At 45.1% G+C, this 23161-nt stretch overlaps 2 protein-coding genes across 6 annotated transcripts in view; one reads left to right on the forward strand and one right to left on the reverse strand.

The window, feature by feature from the left end:
• POLH (DNA polymerase eta) overlaps nt 1-13418 on the forward strand; it is a 30113-nt gene extending 16695 nt beyond the window's left edge. For all 3 annotated transcript variants that reach the window (XM_007193786.2, XM_007193785.2, XM_007193784.2), the window contains 7 exons: nt 1363-1532; nt 3136-3239; nt 4400-4519; nt 5113-5236; nt 5778-5843; nt 9245-9414; nt 11011-13418. In XM_007193786.2, the coding sequence (XP_007193848.1) occupies nt 1363-1532; nt 3136-3239; nt 4400-4519; nt 5113-5236; nt 5778-5843; nt 9245-9414; nt 11011-11899 (1643 nt within the window). In that variant the 3' untranslated portion in view covers nt 11900-13418. The remainder of the gene's footprint in view (nt 1-1362; nt 1533-3135; nt 3240-4399; nt 4520-5112; nt 5237-5777; nt 5844-9244; nt 9415-11010) is intronic.
• A 1446-nt stretch (nt 13419-14864) lies between these two features.
• GTPBP2 (GTP binding protein 2) lies at nt 14865-22802 on the reverse strand. Of its 3 annotated transcripts, none has more exons than XM_057554609.1 (12): nt 22575-22802; nt 20659-20685; nt 20188-20372; nt 19767-19848; nt 19342-19539; nt 18868-19042; nt 18489-18708; nt 17923-18058; nt 17745-17803; nt 16963-17134; nt 16345-16509; nt 14865-16115 (listed from the first exon to the last, which is right to left on the reverse strand). In XM_057554609.1, the coding sequence occupies exons 1-12, from the start codon at nt 22758-22760 to the stop codon at nt 15939-15941; spliced, it is 1782 nt and encodes a 593-aa protein (XP_057410592.1). In that variant the 5' UTR covers nt 22761-22802; the 3' UTR covers nt 14865-15938. The 3 variants fall into 3 exon arrangements, with proteins under 3 accessions (XP_057410592.1, XP_007193844.2, XP_057410593.1); XM_007193782.2 differs by having other exon boundaries at nt 14867-16115; nt 19740-19848; nt 22575-22801; XM_057554610.1 differs by having other exon boundaries at nt 16011-16141; nt 19740-19848.
• Between the last annotated feature and the right edge of the window lie 359 nt (nt 22803-23161).

The following is a 23161-nucleotide window of genomic DNA, read 5'->3' on the forward strand; positions in this document are numbered from 1 at the left end:
AAGAATCCTCCTGCCAACGAAGGGGACAGGGGAAGATCCCACATGCCAAGGAGCAACTACTGAAGCCCGCGTGCCTAGAGCCTGCGCTCTGCAACAAGAGAAGCCACCACAATGAGAAGCCCGTGCACCGTAACAAAGAGTAGCACCCGCTTGCTGTAACTAGAGAAAGACCGTGTGCAGCAACGAAGACCCAAGGCACACAAAAATAAAAATAAATTAATTAATTAATTTAAAAAAAAAAAAAGAAGAAGCCAATATTAGATTTTAAACCTTTAAGAGAAATAAGGAGTTGTTTGGGAAAGAGAACCTTTGGGGAGGAAGATATAATAAAGGCTGACTTTAGTAGTATTTTGTTTGATAGTGTAATGAAAAATTCAAGAAGACTTTTTCTGTAGGGAGGTAGAAATAAGGGATTAAAGTTAAGAGTTTGGGGACAGAGATTAAGATTTGCATGTACTTAGCATAAGCAAATTGAAACATAAGCCAGTACCAGTTCACCGAGAGAAAAAGCATATATACAGAGAAGAGGAGAACATTGCTCCGTATCTGCAGTTAGGGTGTTAGAGGAGGGAGACAGACCAGCAAAGGAGAGAAACAGCAGTCCTCAATAGCTGGAAAATACTTCCTTCTATGTGCTCGTCTTCCTCCTCTTCTCCATATATGTGACCCTTTACTCTACCTCTCCAAGATATTTTGAATTTTCTTGCCTTGTTCATACCTCATTACAGCCTCTTTAAAACAGCATGTGTATATTTCCTAACTTCCTTGTTATATAATACTTTTTAAATGTTTTTCAAAACTGTGACTAGTTCTAAATTGGATAGTAAGGTATTTTCAAAGCCCTAAGGTACAAAGCTACTTCTAATTTAAATAGTTTGTCAAGAGAATAAATCTTCTAGTGCCTCTGATTGGACTTGAGCTATTCAGTCTCTAAAAATACATAAATGCTAACTTAAGTTTATACTGAAGCGTGCGATAATTCTGAATATTTTCTAATTGAGTAACTTAATAGAATTCTTGGTGATGTGCAAGGGAAGTTGGAAGAAGAAAGTTGAAAAACTGGAGAGAGAAAACAGATGTACTTTTAAATCATTGCTCATGAAAGACAATACAAAATATTTGTTGCTTATTAGAGCTTATAAGGTTCAGCCTGTGCTGGGAGATAAGGCTGCTAGAATTGGTATGAAGGAGAAATTGATCTCTGTTGTGATACTGAATAGTCTTCTAAAACAGCTGCCATTTTTGGTGAAAACCTACATATCTAAAGTACCTGAAATCTAAGCATTTCTGCATTAGATAACACAAATAAAACCCTGATTTAAAAAAAAAAGAAGTCTAACTGTTACCTCTCAACTTTTTCAGAGGAAATGCGAAAACAAGGCTTATTGCAATGGCTTGATTCTCTTCAGACTGATAACACCACCTCTCCAGACCTACAGCTCACTGTGGGAGCAGTGATCGTGGAGGAAATGAGAGCAGCCATAGAGAGGCAGACTGGTCTTCAGTGTTCAGCCGGGATTTCACACAATAAGGTGAAGGCTAATAGTAGATTTCAAAGAGAAACACAGATATCTGTAGTTAAACACAGCAGGGATAGAAACAAAAAAAAAAAGTAAAACAAAAACAAAACAAAAAACAAACAGCCAGGATAGATATGAGTGGGGCATTTAAATCATTATACATATACTTTGAAATGGGTTTCTACTTAAACTTCACGGTGAAGACCAAATAAAAACCTAAGTAATTCTTTAACATGGGAATTGACATTGCACATGTACTTTCCTAAGAAGCAGGCTGAAAATTTTGCTGGAAATGGTTATTTACATAGTTGTATCCACAGTATTTCCTTAATGACTGAACTATCCGAAGAAAGGAGGAGGCAGGACTTCCCTGGTGGTCCAGTGGTTGGGACTCGGCGCTTTCACTGCCGGGGGCCCTGGGTTCAATCCCTGGTCAGGGGACTAAGATCCTGCAAGCAAACAAAGAAAGGAGGAGGCTAGTAGGAACCTATTTATTTTCTTTTCAGTTGCTGAATTTTCTAGTATTATCTCACTTCTTATGTGGAGTTCTGGGTGTTCTATGCTTTTGTTCTGTGCTTTCTGATTAAACTGCAGTGTGGCCCTGGGATCTTCATCCCCTTTGGTGTAGACTCAGTAGTTGGGCAGTGGCTGATGATTCCTAGTTACTACCTTCTCTCCCTCACTCAAGAAGAGGAAAGTTCCGCACTGCTCAGCTTGTGGGATCTTAGTTCCCCAGCCAGGGATTAAACCCCAGCCCATGGCAGTGAGAGCACCGAGTCCTAACCACTGGACCGCCAGGGAATTCCCAAGAAGAGGAAAGTTGCCAAACTACCCAGTAGAATTTTGGATTTTTTTTTTTTCTGGTTAGGTGGAGGGAGGGGAAACAAAAGTCTCAATGTAGTAATTTAAACTAGACTAAATGTGGCCTAGTAGAAGTTTCAGAGAATCTCTCCAATGAATTTGAAGAGTGATTTTATATTTTTCCTACCAATTATAAGTTGTTAAATGATACCACTGAAGTACCTTATTCTTTGAAAAGACTTCTCAAGGGTTTTTTCATTTTGAAGTCTTATTTAGTATAAGAAGATGTTTGCTATTGGACAATGATTTCAAGCCCAGTCTTTATCACAGATACTAAATGATGGTAATCTGTATTAAATCCGGGACTCAAAATGGACTAACCATTAATCAAGAAATATATATAAATGGAGTAGGTAAAATGAGTTTGTTTTAGCATTTTCATATGGACATACTAAGAAATGCATCTTAAGTCTCTTCTGTAGCTTCTCTACTTTTTCACCCTCTTGAAGTAGGAAAACCTTAAGGAATAGACACGGGTGGAATAAACGACTAAAGAAAGACTGAGAATGGAAGATGTGGAAAGAACAATGAGGATAATGATAGTGGGTCATGTTTTCCACTGTGGATGTTGTGGGACACCAAGCTTTGGAGATGTCTTGAGTTTCTGGTTTTGTTTTTGTTTTTAACATGGAAACCATTAGTTACAGCCCTTAAGCTGTGCCTTGTGTATGCATGTATATGTGTGTGTTAATATTCACCAACTCTGTGTGTGGGTGTTGACAGTAATGGGGTTTTTATACTTTCCATGCTCCAGGTTCTGGCAAAGCTGGCCTGTGGACTAAACAAGCCCAACCGGCAGACCCTGGTCTCACATGGGTCAGTCCCACAGCTCTTCAGCCAAGTGCCTATTAGCAAAATGTAAGTATTCAGGGAGCACCTTAGATTTCACTTCTATATATTTGAAGGCCCTCTCTGGTTGTAGTTTCTTCTGTTCCATAAGGATTGGAGCCAGGGAAAATAGGTACCATGGGGACAGGAGGGAGATGACACAGAAAATTCTACAAACATTCTGAGATATTTTTCTTAATGAACTTTCAATTCCGGATTATCTGTGGAAGATACTTAATCCTGAATTTTAAAAAATGAACTGTTTTTTAGCCATATGTTTAACTTCCTTCTAGGTTTTTTACTCAAGCCTGTTACTAAATAACAAATAGGAATTTTACTTCTTTTCTTTGTTCTAGTAGCGTATCAAGCTGTTCAGGGCTACTGAATTGCTCCCAAATAAAATTAATAACTAGGTTGTGCATACCAATAGTGTGTCCTTGACAAGGGCTTATAATATTGCTGAAGGGACAAGATATAACTGTTCAAAGCAATAGTGAAAGTGCTATCATCAAGACTATATGTGAGTAACTGCTAGATGAATTGTACAGGTAGTTACCAAAGTTTATAAAAGTCATCTGAGAAGGACTTATGAAAAAGGCATGGGATTTTGTTATGAGATTGGCACAATTCGGAGAGTCAGGTGAGAATAGAAGAGAAATACCAATTTGGAGACTGTTTTGAGCACCAAGAGGGAGAAAATATAAGATATTTCCAGTGAACTGGGACCATATTGAGGAAGATAAGTGATGGAAAAAGGACTGAACAGAGAGGCTGAGGACAGATTATTAGACATCTCAAAGGCCAAGCTGAAGAGTTTTTTTTTTTTACTATATTCTTAAATATAAAAGGTTTTAGCTATGGAAGGGGTTTGTTTTGGAGGTGGAATTTTAATCCCTAAATGGGACAGTAGATCCTGTACAATTGAAAGCTTTATATACAGTTGACTTGATAACTAATTAATGACTTTACCCTTGTGTTTATGCTATGGTTAATCTTCTTCCCAGGCCCTAACTTCCAGAGTACTGAATTCTTATGCTAGAAAATCAATAGTTTACAGGACCAATGTGTGTTCTCATTTTCCCTGAACTTTCTGGAGAGCTTCTTACCCAGGCAAAATGTTTTGTATCTACGCTAACTAGATATTTATGATGTGACCTATAAATCTTTTGTCTTTTTTTGGTTGTTGTTAGCCGTAATCTTGGAGGAAAGCTAGGGGCTTCTGTCATTGAAATCCTGGGGGTAGAATACATGGGAGAACTGACCCAGTTCACTGAATCCCAGCTCCAGAGTCATTTTGGGGAGAAGAATGGGTAAGTGATTCCTAATACTTTTCAATCATAACCTTTATGGATATGCTAAATTCAAATGCAGACAAGAGAATCAGGTAAAATCTAGACCTATCTTTAGGTTAATATTTGCTCCTCGAGGTAATTGCATTGGTCCTTTTGCTTTAAAATATTAAATCATTATAACCTATTAGTCTAGTTTTTTTCACGTGCCTAAATAGGTTGGTAGATAGGAACTGTTACTTTGAAGCTCTGATATATGCATGTACAACATTTATGTGTGCTAAGATGCTGTTGTTCTCTTGAAAATCCTTGTATTTATGCTTAGTAAGTACCAAAAATACTTGGGGATATGAAATCTGTGGCTTAGTTGGCACTTTTCCAAAAATACAAATGATGACTTGGCTTTAGAAAGCACAATGTGTTCTCCTTGGCAATTTATCATTACTGGAAATCATTGGGAAGGGCAAGGATTCTGTTACGGGTGAGGTGTACTTAATTTTGAACAAATTTTTCCTTTTTCATGAAAGCGATAAAAGGTAGTATAATATAGGTATTTTGTTTTAACAAGAATAATCATTTTCTTTCACCTTAAACTTTTTTGCTGGTTTTATTAGATCTTGGCTATATGCCATGTGCCGGGGGATTGAACATGAACCAGTTAGACCCAGGCAAATACCCAAAACCATTGGCTGCGGCAAGAACTTCCCAGGAAAAACAGCTCTGGCTGCTCCGGAACAGGTAGGCAGACATTCTTGACAGAACATTGCCTCTTTTAAGAGAGTTGGTGGGTAGGTTTTGGTAGCTGTGGAAAGTTAGATGGGACCTTTATGCTGTAAAATATGAAGGAAATAGAAGGTTTTTTGTGTGCAGAAAATTGATTAGTTTAACTTGGGATTATTTTTTTTTATTATTATTTTTTCCCTTTCTTCCATCTAAAAAGAAATAGAATGGAGCTGACTGAAGTTCGAAATGGAATTACTCATTTTTTGGTAGGTGAAATCTTTGGAGGCCAGGATATTGTGCCTCAAGTTTGTGTTTTTTCCTCAGAGCTGGAACATGCCTGAAATTCACCTGATGGCATGCCAGCAGGAAAAGAAAATGAAAGATCTTGAGCTAGGGCAGGTCAGAGTACTGAAGATTCCTATGATCCTGGGATCGTTACAGGGGAGACTTTGTTGCACACTTCCATTTTGGGGAGAACTGAACAAAACCACCATTTAGTTCTATAATAAACCTAGAGTCTTTAAATGAAAGATTAAAGTCTCAATACTTTTTTTAGGTACAATGGTGGCTTTTGCAATTAGCCCAGGAACTAGAGGAGAGACTAATCAAGGACCGAAATGATGTAAGATTTTCTTTCTTTATTCCTGGGGTGAGCTTTGGGATTTAAATACAAGTTGCTCCTTACCTTATGGAGTAGAAACAAAGATACAAAAAGATACCAGCTGGAAAATTTTAAGAAATCTTTTATCTTTTCCCATAAAACTGCCATAAAACTCAGTATGATTTTCAAAAGCCTGGATCTGTGAACGTAAGACCTGACTCCTCCTGTCTCCCTCATTACCATTTGCTTTTACTTTTTTGTATATTATCTAAATGTTACTGCAACTCTGAATATAAAGTGGGTCTTCATCAGAGTACAGAACCATTAAGCAGGACATTTAGGGATTGGACTGTAAATTATTCGGCTTTAACATAGTCCACGTGACAAAGAAGTACTCAGTTTTAGAGACAGAGTCTTAGGTCAAAGATGAAACATCTGATGATCAGTTTATCTTCTCTCTTTTAAAAAAAAAGCTCTATTGATACATATATATATATTTACATACCATAAAATTCACCCATTTATAGTATACAGTTCAGTAGTTTTAGTGTATTTCAGAGTTGTTCAACTATTCCATAATCAATTTAAGAACATTTCATAACCCAAAAAAGAAATCCTATACCCACTAATAGTTACTCCCCCAGCCCTACGCAACCACTAGTCTGCTTTCTGTCTCTATAGACTTAATTATTCTGGACATTTCATATCTATGGAATAATATAATATGTGGCCTTTTGTGACTGGCTTGAAATCTTTCAATTAACATAATATTTTCAAGGTTCACCCATATTGTAGCATCTATCAGTACTTTATTCCTTTTTATCACAACATTCTATTGAATGGATATACCACATTTTATTTATCAATTTATCAGTGAATGGATATTTGTTTCCACTTTTTGGCTATTATGAATAATGTTGCTGTGAACATTCATGTACAGATTTTTGTGTAGACATGTTTTCATTTCCTTTGTATATATACCTAGGAGTAGAATTGCTGAGTCACATGGCAACTCTATGTTAGCATACCAGACTGTTGCTGCACCATTTTACACTCCCAGCAATGTAAGAGGGTTCTAATTTCTCTGTATCTTTGTTATTGTCTTTTTAAAAATTTTTAGTGGGTGTGAAGTGGTATCTCATGGTTTTCGGGTGCTTATTGGCTATTTTATTTTCTTTGGAGAAATGAATGTCGAGATCCTTTGCCCATTTTTGACATGGGTTGTCTCTTTATATTGAGTTTTAAAAGTTCTGTATGTATTCTGGATACAAGTTCCTTGTCAAATATATAATTTGCAAATATTTTCTCCCATTCTGTGGATTTTCTTTCCATTTTCCTGATGGTATCGTTTGATATGTCCTCTCCAGTTGAGACATCAACTGTATACTGTCAGGAATCATCTATAATTACCTGTTTGCCCCTTTTTAGCTGAGGTGGTGGTAAATGTTTGTTCTTTGAGAGGCAACATAAAGAGGTTGTGTTATGGGCCTATTTGACTTTGCCCACTAGGTGTCGCTCCGTTCTCATCTCTTTATTCTCTAACAGTCAATGACCTTACATCCTATCATCTCCCCCTAGCTCACTCCCCTCTAGACTCCACTTGCTGGCCTCCTCCCTGTTTATTTAACACACCAAGTAAATTTCACCTTCACCTTCTCCCCAACTACCCTGTCATATCAGCAGCCTCCATCACTCTCTGCCTTACTCTGCTTTTTTCCATGGCACTTTGTAGTCATTTCTATTACATGCCTACTTGTTTATTATATGCAGCTCCTACTACAAGATAAGATCCAGAAGGGCCTGGACTTTATTTTGTTCTCTCCTGTATCTCTAGATAGTGCCTGATACATAGTAGGCAGTCAGTTATGGTTGAACGGTTTTAGTCAACAAGGACTTGTTTGTAATTGCCTATTTGTCTTCTCTCGAGATATACAAATCTGTATAAACTGTATTTACAAAATGCACAAAAATACAAAATGTATTTTTACCTAGAAGTTGGTCGCTGCTCTTGGTTTGTCTTAGGGGTGTTTCTTCTCACTAGAATCTTTTGATTTTGAGGGGATCCCTATGTATACTTTTTACCTTCTTGCCTCTTGACCTTTATTTCTTAGTTTGCTTTGCATCAACAGTATTCAGGTGCTTAGACGTCACTGAAAAGTGAATCAGTGATCATGCTCTCTAGAGGCAGGCTCACTACACTTTATCTTCTATAGATGGGCTGTAAGGAGGTGCTAGTGGAAACTACTGCTGTTTTTTGTTGTTGTTGTTAAGATTGAAATATTTATGCATTTAACAAACACGTATTTTTAAAGTAATTAATTTTTGGCTGCGTTGGATCTTCGTTACTGCACGCGGGCTTTCTCTAGTTGCATCGAGCAGGGGCTACTCTTTTTTTTTTTTTTTTAAGGAATTCCTTTATTTTTATTTATTTATTTATTTATTTTTAGCTGTGTTGGGTCTTCGTTTCTGTGCGAGGGCTTTCTCTAGTTGTGGCAAGCGGGGGCCACTCTTCATTGCGGTGCGCGGGCCTCTCACTATCGCGGCCTCTCTTGCTGCGGAGCACAGGCTCCAGACGCGCAGGCTCAGTAGCTGTGGCTCAACGGGCCCAGTTGCTCCGCGGCATGTGGGCTCTTCCCAGACCAGGGCTCGAACCCGTGTTCCCTGCATTGGCAGGCAGACTCTCAACCATTGCGCCACCAGGGAAGCCCGAGCAGGGGCTACTCTTCATAGCAGTGTGTGGGCTTCTCATTGCGGTGGCTTCTCTTGTTGAGGAGCACAGGCTCTAGGTGCACGGGCTTCAGTAGTTGTGGAACACGGGCTCAGTAGTTGTGGCTTGCGGGCTCTAGAGCGCAGGCTCAGTAGTTGTGGCACATGGGCTTAGTTGCTCTGCGGCATGTGGAATCTTCCCGGACCAGGGATCGAATCTGTGTCCCCTGCATTGGCAGGCAGATTCTCAACCACTGCGCCACCAGGGAAGTCCACTTCTGCTCTTCTTAAGCATAAGAGCATCAGAGCAGATTAAAGAATAGATCCACTACTCAATCCTGACACCCTTTCAATGACTTACATGAACCCTCCTTCAGTCACAAACTAGAATATAGTATTACAAGTATTTAGTATAATCTTCCTGCACGGACACCACCACCAAAAAACAAAACAAAACAAAACATTCAGGAGAATCCATTTTCATTTATTCTGTCCTGTTCCCATTACCTGTCAAAATATCCTAGACATTCTAATATTCCATCATCTAAATTATGTCTTCTATTATTTATACTCAGAAACAGCACAAAATTTAAAAAAATTAAACCTATTCCCAAACCATTCTGTCACCCTGGTTTTTTCCTTTCACACAGTTCACTATATAGAATCCACATGCTCAAGGTAACTTCAGTTCTCTCTCAATCCATTTACACCCACAGAATGACAGGGTGGCCACTCAGTTGGCTGTGAGCATTCGCGTACAAGGAGACAGACGTCTCAGCAGCCTGCGCCGCTGCTGTGCCCTTACTCGCTATGATGCTCACAAGATGAGCCATGATGCATTTGCTGTCATCAGGAACTGTAACACTTCAGTAACCCAAACTGAATGGTGAGTTTCCTTCTAACTCATCTTCTTTTGAGATTTAAACCCTGTCTTTATTTAAAATTAGTGGGTATATAAGCATTCCAGCTGGGGTAGGACACAGAAGAAGCACCAGAAACAAGGCAGCTCAGCTGCAGCCTCTTTGCCTACATTTGGTTTGAGAGGCAGAGTGAACCAATACTATCCCTGCCTATATCAATTTGCTGTAGTCAGGGGAATGACCAATTGTACTTAGGAGTACAGAACTCAAGTTTCAGGGAACTTTTCTCTCAACTGCTTGATGGTTCTATCTTAAAATCATCTTCCTTGATAATGAAAGTGACCTATTCACCAGTAATCTCTATCTCACATCCCAACTCAGTTACAAGCTCCACTGGTGTAATACCAAATGTCATAATAATAAACTTCACTTCAGCTGGCCATTAAAGATAACCAAGTATACACTGGAGTGTATTCATTTACTGTCCAGATATTAATGATTTTCAGTATTGGAATCCCATAATTATTTATTTAACATAGCCTCTTAAATTGAAAAAAGTATTCTAGATTCACAATGTAAATATAATTATGTGAGGAAGATAAATTGGTTGTTTATTTATAGATCTACATTGGAGATTATAAAAAGAAAAGTTTAGTTAGGCACCTAAGTTACTGCATATCTGAATATATGGGTACTACATGTATGAGTCTCTAAAGTTAGAGTCTTTGTTCTTTACTTAGAATAATTTACTTTTACTTCCTGGTATATTTATTTTCAAATACTGAATGGTTTTACTGAACCAAATGATAATTGTGATACTATGTTTACATTAAACCTTGTAAATTGGCAGACTATAACAAATACTACTCACCAAGAGTGTGAAATATTGACAGGGAAGCATAACGTTGTCTGATTATAAGACTGTCCCAGAGCATGAAAGAGGAGAATAGTGAGATACTGTCATGATAATTTTTAAATTTACCTCATCAAGGGACTAATCTGTATATAAAAGCACATTTCATCTTCCAAAATCCAACTCGTGAAAATTTATTTGGGTAATTAGACATAATGAGGAACTTTATGACAGGAATTTCTTGAAATATTTTTGAGACCAGATAACCAAAGCAGTTGTGAAATTTCATTCTCTAGAAATTCCAGAGTTGAAAGTCTGTCAGAGCTCCGGTTCTGTTTAAAAACAGAAGAGTGCATAAGAGGATTTTTTCAAAAGTCTTTCCAGTCTAAATATTCTAAAGCTTTTTTATTGCCCTGAATAGTTTCTTGCCTCAACCCTGAATTTCAGCAGCTCTGCAGCAGTATCTTATGAAAACAATAAACCCAGCTGTCAGGGGATCCAGCTTACACATCTGACTTGGTAGGTGTTCACCAAGGTCAGTGGTTCTCAAGGTGTGGTCCTAGACCAGCAACGTCAGCATCATCTGAGAACTTGTTAGAATGGCAAATTCTCTGCCCATCCCAGGTCTACTGAATCTATTAATCCAATATGCCCTAAAGTTTGAGAACCACTGCAGTAAGTTTCCTTTTGTGGCAGAACCAGAATCCCAATCATTTACAAACTGAACGTGTGACCTGGTGCTAATCTTATTCTTTTACTTTCTATTCAGGTCCCCTCCCCTTACAATGGTTTTCCTCTGTGCTACCAAATTCTCTGCCTCTGCCCCTTCACCTGGCACAGACATCACCATCTTCTTGAGCAGTGACCCAAGTTCTCCGTCAAAGGTGCCAATTACCAGTTCAGAAGCTAAGACCCAGGAAAATGGCCCAGCGGTGACAACCACTAAGAAAGCAACCACTTCTCTGGAATCATTCTTCCAGAAAGCTGCAGAAAAGCAGAAAGTCAAAGAAGCTTCACTTTCTTCTCTTACTGCCACTACGCAGGCCCCCATAAGCAATTCACCCTCCAAGCCCTCATTACCTTTCCAAACCAGTCGTACTTCAGGAACTGAGCCCTTCTTTAAACAGAAAAGTCTGCTTCTAAAGCAGAAACAGCTTACTAATGTTTTCTTCCCTCCACAAAAACCACAGTCCAGTCCTAAAGAGTTACCAAATTGTTTTCCAGCAGAGTGTCCAGATTGTGCCCCTGTCTGTGAAAAGGTGTTGAAGTTAGGATCCTTCAAAGCAACTCCTGCAGAGATGGATTTGGCCCAGAACAGCCTGAGCAGCCTTACTTCTTTAACTTCCAAGTCTGCTCTGGAGGTGGCTCAGAAGGCAACTACTACCTCCAGTCTTCTGGCTGCTGAGGACCAAGTGCCCTGTGAGAAGTGTGGCTCTCTGGTACCTGTATGGGAGATGCCAGAACATACAGACTATCATTTTGCAATGGACTTGCAGAAATCCTTTTTGCAGCCCCACTCCTCAAACCCCCAGGTTGTTCCTGCCAGTTCTCCTCAAGGCAAAAGAAATCCCAAGAGCCCTTTGGCTTCCAATAATAAACGCCCTAGGCCTCAGGGCATGCAGACATTGGAATCATTTTTTAAGCCATTAACACACTAGTGCTGCCCTCAGGCTTGCTGCAGGGTTTTAATATTTTATTTGTAACTGGGAGATGGAAATATGTTCACTTCTCAAGGAAATTTATAACTTTATAAAAATTTTAATAAGGAAAATAATCCGGTTAGATGCTGAGTTAAGGCTCCCATCTTAGGGATTCTAATTCTATTGTTGGCAGGGATGTAAAAACTCATCTTCCAGAGATACAACTGTATTGAGTTTTTAATTGTTATTCTTTAGGGAAGCAGTGTCATACAGTTTAAAATGCCTGGGCCTTGGAACGTTAAGAGATCTGGTTCCAAACCTGGCTTTGCCTCTTGGAATACGGCCTTGAGCAAGTCACTTTCGTCATGTGTAAAACTGAGATAATGCCTTAGATTATTGAAGATTGAGAAAAATGTACTTAAAGTATGTAGCTTAACGTTGGCACATAAAAGGAACTGAGTGAAAAAAAGTTAAAAAAAATTTTTTTATGTGAGGTGAAGACCTGAAACCCTAAAGTGGTAACTAATTTAGGGCAGGACTGTGTACATAGAAGCTACTCAATAAATACTTTATTTCATTCAAGTAAACCCTATCACAGCCACAATTTTAGCCATTGGCCCTTCTACCTCTTGCAATGAGACTGTTACTGGACTAGCTCAGGAACTGTTTAGATTGGCTAAGTCATGATCAGAACTAGATCATCTCTAGGACCTTGTTACTCCAAGTGTGATTTTGAGGGGCAGCAGCTCTGCCACCAGAGAACTTGTTAGAAATAGTCTCAGTCTTACCCCCACCCCTAATGAATTTGTATATTAACAAATTTGAGAAATACCATCTAGAAGATAGTTAACAGCCCACCAGGTTTGTAGAGGGCAATGTCATTTCCTTAAACTCTAAATACAAATGTAAGAGGTAAATGCTTGGGCCTTCAGGGTCACTGGCATGTTCATCTCTTCCCTACTGAAGTGTGAATCTTTAGCTTAGGGTTTTAAATGAATTATTGTAGCTTTTTGCACTAGTCCATGTTTATAGTACTGTATTCTTGATCTCCATTCTTACGTGTGGAAAGTCAGTTTTGGCTTTTCTGATATGGGAAATGTTTTTGATGATTACACAGAGAACCCAATCAAAGATGAACTGAGTGGTGGCGGGGGGGAGATAAGAGGGTAGGGAGAACGGTACACACAGTCCCCCTTCCCATACATGTACTCAAACCAGTACTTTTAGGCTTATTTTAGCTTATTTATAAATTGGGGGTCTGTAATTTGAAGGGGGAACATTTGAAAACCACTGTGTCTAGCAAATTATTTCTTCCTCCAGAAAGACCTTCCACTTTGTGGCAGTTAAATATCTAATAAAAGATAGTGCTTACTGTATACATGGCTCTTTCCCTACTAGATTTGTAGATTTCTTAAAGGCAAGAATTCTTCACAGTGCCTTGCACACAACAGGTGCTTGATATTCACTGGATGAAACGTATATACTGAAAATTTTAAGATTACCAGAACTGTAACAATAAAAATGTACATACTACTTATACACCTTTTTATACTCCTCAATGTTGCATTAATGTAGCAAAGTGCCTCATTCGTTTGTGGAGATGTCTCCGTATCCTTTTCCAAAACTTCCTTTCCTAATCTAGGGAGAAGTTTAAAAAAAAAATCTCCTCTGGGTGCTGTACAGATCAAGTTGAACAAATTTTTAACACTTCAGTTGACTGGAAGGAGTCAAATAGAAAAGTAATGTGGTAGAAACTTTGGTTTCATTGACCTTCTAGAGGCCAAGACAGGTAGTGGGGGGAGGTAGGGGGAGCACTAGTGAATAACCAATAAAGACAATACAAGCAGCACACCTTGTTTTCTTGGGAATGCCAGCCCTGCCCCAGCATACTGGCAATGAGCCTGTGGAGGGGGCAGCAGACAGACATGCAAAGGTCAGTGTTGGGAGAAGGCTATAGTACCTTTTTGCTGACTATAACCTTCCCTCATAGCGGTTTATCAGCAACTGTACAGAAGTAAATGGTTCTTAGTTCCCAACACCAAGAGGAAGTTCTTCAACCACAGGCTTCTTAGTAGCAAGTTAAACCAGTGATATATAAAAAGCAGCTGAGCCTGAATGGTAGGGAGGCTATCACTTTAATACCCTGGAGGCAGAATACCCATGGGACCATGGCCCACATTTATCATTAAATTTCTTTTGCAAGGATTAGTACTAAAAATGTAGTCCCTGCTTTTTTTTTTTTTTTTGGCCACACTGCACAGCATGCGGGATCTTAGTTCCCCTACCAGGATCAAACCCTCGCCCCCTGCAGTGGAAGCCTGGAGTCTTAACCACTGGCTGCCAGGGAAGTCCCTGTAGTCCCTGCTTTTTACAGTTGACTTTAACCTTGGGCCATATTTCTTCACCCATAAAATGTGGTAGTCAGGTACTCTGAACACAAACAGGAGGAAGGGACAAAGGTTTCACCAGCTGGCTTTCGGCTCCAAAAAGCCAGTTTAGACTATATAAACCTCACTTCAGGCTACTCTGCATTGCTAGGAAAAGCGTGAGGACCAGATTGCCATGTCTCTAAGTTCTACTCGTCATTAAGTAGCTGGCACGCTTATCTCCAAATCTCTGACAGGGCGCAGTCATCAGCCTCCTTACCCCTGTGACCGTTAGCAAGTGGCCAACTCCTCAAGTACAGGGTGGATACCTATCTTAGCTGAAAAGGTGGCAGTTTCACTTTCTATTCTGCTCACTCAAAGAACTATGCAAAACAGGCCAGAATACTTGAGTCACAGTACTGGTATACTGATCGCAAGTGGGGGAGAGGAAAGGAAGCAGGGTGAATGAGATACCAAATGGGTTCTTCCCCCATTCAGGACTCAGCAGTGTAAGGGTTTCACTCGTCTCTGATCCTGGAGAGGAATCCAGCTCTGGAAGATGCGCCTGGGTCTTAAGCATAAGCACAGTGTGTTCAATAAAACATTTTTATTCTGTACAATATATATATGTGTATTTAAATATATATATATATATATATGTATATATATATGCAGAGAAACCTCAACCAAATCCCTGAGTCCATGGGAACCCAGGACACTAACAAAGGGAAAGAGGGAATTCATGCTCTAAAGAATAGGAAGTATGGCAACATCTTTCCCTTTCCTCCAGGTTCCCTGCAACAGAGGGAAAGGGATGATCACTACAAATTACTAAAACAAGAGAGGACTTACATGGGGGCAGGATGGGGAGCTGTGAGTCAGGTCCCCAGCCACCAGTCTGGGGACTGTGGCAAAACATCCTGTTTGATCCAGCATTAAAACTAACAGATCACTGCAGAGGAGGGGACAAGACTGATTGACATGCAGCTGACCTTCGGTACACCAAGTCTTAGCTTGGCGGCCCCACACCTGGGCCAGCACAACAAATAGCACCTGTGGGGCCTTTGAGAGGAGGAACTGGGGACATGGCCCTTGAGTGAAGAAGGGAAGGGAGACAAAGCTGAAGAGCAGACCTCATGTCTCAGCACAGGGCGGGAGCACTGCCATTCACTGTCCCTGTGCCATTTCTTCAGACCCTGGGCCACCAGATGGCCAGGAGCAGATGTCTTTTGTCCACAGTCAAGTAGAGATGGGCAACTTACATGGCCTTGAGAAGAGGTATAGAAGAAGGAGTGCTTTCGAGGACCACCCCCAGTTGTTGTGACAATTCCTGACGTGCAGGGACCACACCGGCGAATCATGCCCAGTCCTGACAGTTGGGCCAATGTGGCGGTGATCAGCTCCCTCCAGTAGACAGGCCGTAGGGATGCCAAGTTTGATGAGCCAACCAGGCGGACACACAGCTGCTGAGCACTGCCCTGAATTCTCCTGTCCTCTCCCTCAGGACTGCCCCTCCCTGGTCACACCAAGCTTGGCGTCTCTCCGGAAAAGGTGGCAGGGAGCAAGCAGCAGAGAGCACCCCTCACTCCCTAGCCTACTAACACGCAGAGCCGCCAACAGGGGGCAGCATGGCCGGAAGTCACCTTATGTACTGTAGGGACAGCAGTAGAGCTGTGCCTGCCTGGAGGAGTTCAGAAGCCCATGTTGGCCTGGGCCTCTCCCGCTGCAATGGCTTGCACATCAGTGACATGGCCGATGCCCTTGGTGACACCCTCCCGGAACAGCAGCTTGGCGCCCACCTTCAGGTACTCTGGGTGTTTCAGGAAGCGGAAACGTACCACTGCCTTCTCCCCTGTCCGCAGCTTGTCCTGCAGCAGATACATGGTCACTGCCCCTGGAAAGTACCTCCTGTCTCTACCAGCCTTGGCTCTCCACCCTCGGGGGCCTAGCAGGTGTCTGCCCACCCCAAGTGGAGCTTTGTCCCCTTTGTGGGATAAGGGAGCTCTCTACAAATCTGGGGACGGGCTTTCCTCCTTTCTGGAAGCAGAATTCTGACTTTTCCCTGGGAAAACAGGGGCATGGCTGGGCCCCGCTCACCTTGGCATGGATCTTTTCCACCACTGCTGTCTGACGTACGTTGCCCACGTGTACTGTCACCTGGAAGCCTCGCCGGAAGGTGGTGGCGTGGAACAGCAGGACTATCTCTGCCTCGAACACTGAGCAGATGGTGGGATTCATCTCTGGGCTCACCATCACCATGCCCTGGGGAGGCACAGCCCCCAGACCCAGGAAGGGCAGACCTCACGTTAGCCTCTCCTCCCCGGCCACCCTCACACCCTTTACAGCTCCTCAACTTCCTCCTCCTCCAGGACTTCCAACACAAAGACCTCAGAAGACAATACTGAAAACTCTTCTTTTTGAGGGAACCCTTCCTTACCCACCTTTCATGTCCTCTAACCCTTCTAACGCTTAGTACTTTCAGAGTCCTGGACATTCGGGTTGCACCACAGTAATTCACATTTAGTGATCTGCGCTGTATGAGTACCCTAAGCCTTTTTCATACACGGACAGTCTGTGTAACCGGCTTCTTGGGTTAGAGACTAGGTTCTCTTCAAGTTCCCCTGAAGCACCTTAGACAGATGCTTCTCATTCAAGGAGCCAGCCTCCCAGGCATTCCTCTTTGTGTTCTCTCTCCAACCCACCCTCCCACCTCACCTTGCGAAGGAGTGCTCGGTCAAAGTCCCCGAGGGCCAGCGTAGCGGCCTGACCAGCTCGCAGTACACGACAGGCAGAGCGGTTGCGTTGGATGCTGCACACTCTCAGCTCCAGGAAGCAGCCATCGTCCGTGGGGCCCACCACCAGCTGGTCGCCCTCACGGCAAATCCCACTGCAGCCCACAGGGCAGGTGGCACAGCGTCAGCCTAAGCCCCCCTGCCTGCTTCTCTACTAGGTCCTTCCCTTCTAAGATTGAGTCCCTCGGGTGGGAGAAAGAGACCCTAAATTCTGACTGGAAGGTAGGGGAGATGACTGCCTTGCCCCAGTCTGGAATTCAGACTGAAGGCTAACACCAGGAAAGGCTGGCAGTGACGCTGGCAGACAGGTACCTGTTGATTTGACACTGAGCACTTGATCCCTGAAAGAGCAATTATCCCCTTGGGTTTCACCCTCTGCTTTGGAAAGAGTCTTAAGGGACCTCTCATTTCCCTAGTTGGAGATGAAGTCTAGTTGATGCACTCTAGTTTTCTTCCTGGGGCCAAGACCCACACTTCTCCCCCAGGGGCCTGGAGAGTCCTAATAAGCAGCAATACTGTTTCTTCCCTTATAAGCCAATACACAAGCTTTCTCCAGCTCCTCTGATGGTGAAAGCCTAATTTACAAACAAGCACATCCTTTAGATGGGCTCTGTTCAACTCCAGGGTCTCCTTTGGGCTATGATGTCTTCCAGAGTTTGGGTATGTGAGGGCTGAGTAGGGTGGGTAGTAAGAAAGGCAATTCACCTGGAAAGTGTCCCTCCAACAACTGTCCCCACCTCTGGTACTGTGTAGATTTCATCCACCTGAAGCCAAAGAAGATTCTATCAAGGGCTGGCAGGTCCAAAATCTCTAAACAGACTCGGGGCTGGGAATTGGTCCCTCCCAGATCCCCAGCTCACTGCCCGTTCAGATGGCCAGTTACCTGGAACTCCGTCAGCTGCTGCATGAGTTCCTCCTGCTCTTTGCTGTTGGTGAGTGGCGGCAGAATATTCAGAAAGACTTTGAGCAGGTCCAGACTCTCTCCAGACACGCTGGACAGTGTGAAGATGGGGGTGACACTGTAGAGGGAGGCACGGAATGCGCAGATCAGGAAAGTTCCAACAGGAAGCAGAGGCTGGAGCCCTATACATGGAAAGGTGAGCTTCTCCTGGAGTGGCGAGGGGCTCCTCTCTGTTGTCTGCTAAGGTTCTCAGGAGCTTGGGGCCCTCTCTCTGTGAGCCATGGAGTGTGGCACGTGAGGCCCATCCCAGAGCCCAGGGAGACGGAAATGCCTGGCACAGCACTTCGTCCCCAGGGTCCCAGGCGTCAGCAAAGCTGGCTTGGGGGAAGGGTCCAGCCTTTAGCAAAGACGTCCTCCTACAATCCCAACCTGAAAAACCACAGAACTGAGCCAGAACTGGTCTGGTCCTAGGGGGAGGGGTACCCCATGTTCCGGGGCCCTGTGGAGCCATCCCTGTGGATTAGGGCTCTGGAGTGAGAAAGGCTTACTTGGGGGACTGGGCAAACTGCTGGGCAGCAGTGACGGCATCGTCCTCAGAGGTGACCAGCATGGGGACCTTGTGGCAGCCAGGCTGCTTGAGGACCCGCTCTAGCTGGCGTACCGTCCTCTCCACTGTGGTCTTGGCACACAGGTCCACCTTGCTGACCACGATGAAGAAGGGCACTTTCAGGGCCAGTGCCAGCCCCAGATGTTCTCTTGTGGTGCCGGCTGCTCAGAGAAGGCAGGCAGGCAGCAAGAAGAAGAGTTAGAATGAGGGAAGGAGGAGAGAGCAAGAGGGGAGTTGGTCTGGCTCCCAGATTTAAGGAGGCCCAGGGTAGGAGAGTCAGCACCCCCCTCCAGCCCCATCCCTGCCCCGATGCCTCGTACCAATCCCAGTGTTAGCACTGACGAGGAGCAGGGCACAGTCAGGGCAGTAGGAGGTGAGGCCGAAGATGGTGGTGTGCAGGTACTTGTGGTGGCCTGCCAGGTCGATGAAGGTGATCATCTTGGAGCTGCTCTCACAGATCTCTTCTGCCGTCCGTGAGTCACTGTAATTCACCACCTGGCCCAGAGCCCAGGGCTCTCAGTGCCCCCTGCCAGCCTCCCCAACCCTTCAAGAGTTGCCAGGACCTAAACCAGTCCCTGGGTGACCCTGCTTCTTAACCCTGAGCCCCATTTCAGATTTAGTTCAGTTGATTCCCCATTTGTTTTCTAAGGAGGTCAGAGCTGGTTCAGTGCCCTCAGGGCCTTTGTCTACACTATTCCAGAAAGTCTCCACACTCTGACCTCAGACTCCGTCCTTCACCACTACCATCCCATCCTTAGAGTCTGGTCCCACTGGGTCCCGTTGATTGCATGCACCTCTCCCTTGCTGTTAAAGCCCAGGATCTCGAAGCTGATGCTGGAGGTTCGGCCGGACTGAATCTCATGCAGGTGACGGAAAAGGTTCAGCCGAGCCCGGCCCCGCCCATTGTCCAGCTCTCCTTGGGTCAGGACTCCAAGCAGAGTCGACTTCCCTGAGTCCACATTCCCCAGGACAGCCACACGGAGGTCCAGGAACTGTGGATGAATTGTCAGAGGTCAGGGCTCCAACCTTTCACCTCTCTTCACTGAGAGTTAAGGTCAAAGGCAGTGGCACTCTCTGGGGACCAAACGATGAACTGGACCCGCCCCAGGGTCCCAGGCCAGGGGAGAGTCTGCCACCACGGGGTCCTCCCAGGGAGCATGGGCGTGAGAGGCAGGGAAGGGTGTGGGCCCACCTGTTGGTTGTCAGGGACCTTTCGTACCAGCACCTCGGTGATCTTCCGGGGCATGTCACTATCATAGTCCACTTCTCGCTCCCGGAGAACAGTGATGTCTGCCCCGACCCTGCCACGGCAAGGCCACAGCTGCCACATCTCACCTGTACACCCCTGCCCCCTTCCATCCCTGCTCTGGACCAATGGCCTTCTCATACCTCCCACAGAGCTCCCAACACCTTTCTTCACTTCCTACCCACCCCCTCCAGTCTATCCCACATCCACAGCTCCCTTTATACAAACAAACCTTAAGTAAAGGAGCAAAAAAGCCTGGATCCAATGCAGAGGATCCCAGAAACCTAACCCTCCCCACTTCAGCCCTCTGTCAAGAGGAGGCAGGCCCTAGGTGACTGGGCATGCGTGGGTCCAGATTTAGGGGAAGGAGAACCAAGGGGAAGGGGAAGCATACTTCTCTGCCATCCGGTGCAGGGTCTTGAGGGAGGCCCGCATCTCCTCCTCAGCCAGCCCCACCAGCAGCCCATTGTCTTCTACTCCAATCTGGTAGACAGCCTCACCGCGGCCCTCCTGGAGCCGCCACTTCATCTGTGTCACCAGGTGCTCAAAACGATACTGGGATGGATTCACCAGCTTCAGCTTAGGGCAGGTGAGGTATCATGAGAAGGTAAAGTCAGAGATGCTCCTCCTGAACCCACATGCTCCCCATCTGTCCTGCCGAAAGGACCAGGACCTTCCCTTCCCTCTTAACTACCCTCATCCCTGACCTCCTCTAACAGTGAGTCCTCTTCCAACAGAATGAGGTACAGAGCCCTTACCCTGAACCACACCTTTAAGTTACTACAGATCATGAAGTTAGAAGGATCTCAAAGAAATCATCCCACGCCAGCAAGGACAACCTGACCCTCCCCAACCTAAGACTCACTTTATATTCGATGTTTCCATCTTCAGCCTGAAAAGAAACAGGGAGCAGTTACCACACACTGTCCAGACCTAACCCCTACTTCCCCTTGATTCCCACTGGGGTCCAGGCAGCTAACTTAAGAGAGCAGGAAGCCTCAGCTGCACCTGCTTAGGCAGGTGTCTGTCAAAGGTCATGGCAGACCAGTCCTATACTCAGTCCCAGTGTTACTTCTCTGAAGGAAAGGCCTCTGAGAACACAGTCAGTCACCCATCTAAGCCAGGAACAGAACCCGGATTCCCTCCTTTTTTGATCACTGGCAGCACGCTCTTCCTGGATGCAAGATTCTCCCCCTCCCTTCCCCCTAGGGCCTCAAACTGTTGTCCCCACAAGTCTATGTCTTCTCCGTGTCCAGGCTGCTGAGGCCATTCTTTGCCACTCATCTGAGAGACACCATTTCCTTCCTGCCCGCCCCTCTCAGCTGATGACATCAAGAATAAGAGGTTGCAAGAGGTTCTGGAGCACGACCAAAGGGTGAGCTCAGCACTGGTCACTACAAGCCTGATAAGAAAGGAGTCCAGGTGAAAGAGAGGCAGGGCTAAAAGTTGGGGTTGAGATGAAGAGAAGAAACTCAAAATATAATGAAGGAGATAGACGCCACAAACTAGACTCACTGTGGCTTTTCCCCTCCTGTCCCCTAACTCTCATGCCTCAGTTGAGGTGAAATCTTGAGTCCATCCCACAATCTCCTCCTCTTCCCTATATCAGGTGACCCAACACAGAAGGATCCTGTTGCCTGAGCCTGCCCCTCTCAGGTACAAAAGGATATGAGATTTGCCTGTTCTGCCTGTCCTGCATTTCTGCACTCCTCCTCCCTGACCATTTTATTTTTCTTTTCCCCTTCCGGTCATCATTCCATCCCTTCAAGGCCCTTTGACTCCCAGGCTCTTACAGGTCTTCACCCATAATCTCCACCTCATGGAGTATAAAGGAGATCTTTTCCCATCAGTAAAGATCTTCCTTTTTATCATTTTGCTGGAGATGAAGAATTAGGATGGTTTCAAAAAGTGGTACAAGGATAATGGTCTAGGCTAATGGTTATCAAAGTGTGGTCCCAGGACCAGCAGCATTCATATCACCTGGGAACTTATAAGAAACGCAGACAATCAGGGCCACCTTTGACCTACTGAATCATAAATTCTAGGGGTGGAGCAGCAATCCAGGTGGTTCTCATACATGCTAAAGTTTTATAACCACTTGATGAGGCTCTTCCCCTGGGTCCTCCTTTTCTAAGAGGGACAAAGTAGCAGTTATTGTCTGCCTTAGGGATAGATGGAGCAGGAAGGTGGAGGCTGTCCCCACTTCCTCATAGGACAGGGAAAGGGCAGGAGGACTAAGCCTGACTGTTCTCGTGTGTGTGTGTGTGTGTGAGTGTGTGAGTGTGTGTGTGTGTGTGTGTGTGTAGTGACAGAACATATTGCTTGTGTGTGTGTGTGTGTGTGTTTGTAAGGACGGAACATATTGCTCTTTTCCCGGGTACTACCCTCCTCCCCGTGGAACAAGTTCAGAAAACTCTAACTCCTCATCCCAGGATGCAGTCTCCCTTCTCCTGTTGCAGCAGGGAGGGGACCGGGGCATTTTACTCTGCTCTTCCCAAAGGGATGCAGGTGGGATCCCCTTTCCCCACTTCTGGAGTTACCTAGATCAGAGTGGGGGGATCCCCCCTCCCCACTCTTCCTCCCTGGGGTCCTAACACCGGAGGGGGAGGCCCAGTCTCTCTGTCCCTCCTCCCTAGGGTCCTAGGACCGGAAAGAAGGGTTCTCCTCTCCTGGGGGTCTTGACACCGGAAGGGGGTACTAATTCTCTCTGACCCGCCTTCCTGGAGTCCTGGGACCGGAAGGAGTGGTTTCCTCTCACTCCGCCACTTCTCAGGTGCTTACCTCGGGGGGCAGGTACGGGGGATTGTTGGCTTTGCTCCCTCTGTTCCTTCCGTTCTTCTTCTTCCCCTTCGGGCCACCGCAGCTGCTGCTGCCGCCGGCGCCCCTAGCCTTCAGGGTTCCGCCCACGGCCGGGCCCCCCCCGGGCCGGCAGCAGCCGCCGAACAGCTCCGATACCCGCGAGTCCATTCGCCGCTACCGCCAGCCCCCCGCCCGGCCCCTCCCCCCCCCGCCGCCGCTGCCGCCGCCGCCGCGCCTACTGCCACGGCCGAGTCGAGCCAGCCAGAGGAGAGCTGGGTGGGGCCCTGCGCAGGCCACGCCCCCACCCTCCCTGGCCACCGGGTCGCGTCAGAAACAGCCGCAGGGCACCAAGGGATATAGAGTCCTCAAGCGTGCGAGCTCCCTGGAAAGAGCTCGCCGCCGCCCTACAACTCCCACGCGGCATCGCGGCGCAATGGGCCGCGGGTGGCTTCGGGGCGTAGGCAAGGAGCGCGCCTTTGCCCGCAAAGGCCTAAGGGAGCTGTAGTCTAGTTCTCAGTCTCCGAGCGCTGAGCGGGTCTTTTCCTGGGACCTGGTGGTGGCGCAGTCAT

Source organism: Balaenoptera acutorostrata, chromosome 10 (genome assembly GCF_949987535.1).
Source record: "Balaenoptera acutorostrata chromosome 10, mBalAcu1.1, whole genome shotgun sequence".
Lineage (NCBI taxonomy): Eukaryota > Metazoa > Chordata > Mammalia > Artiodactyla > Balaenopteridae > Balaenoptera > Balaenoptera acutorostrata.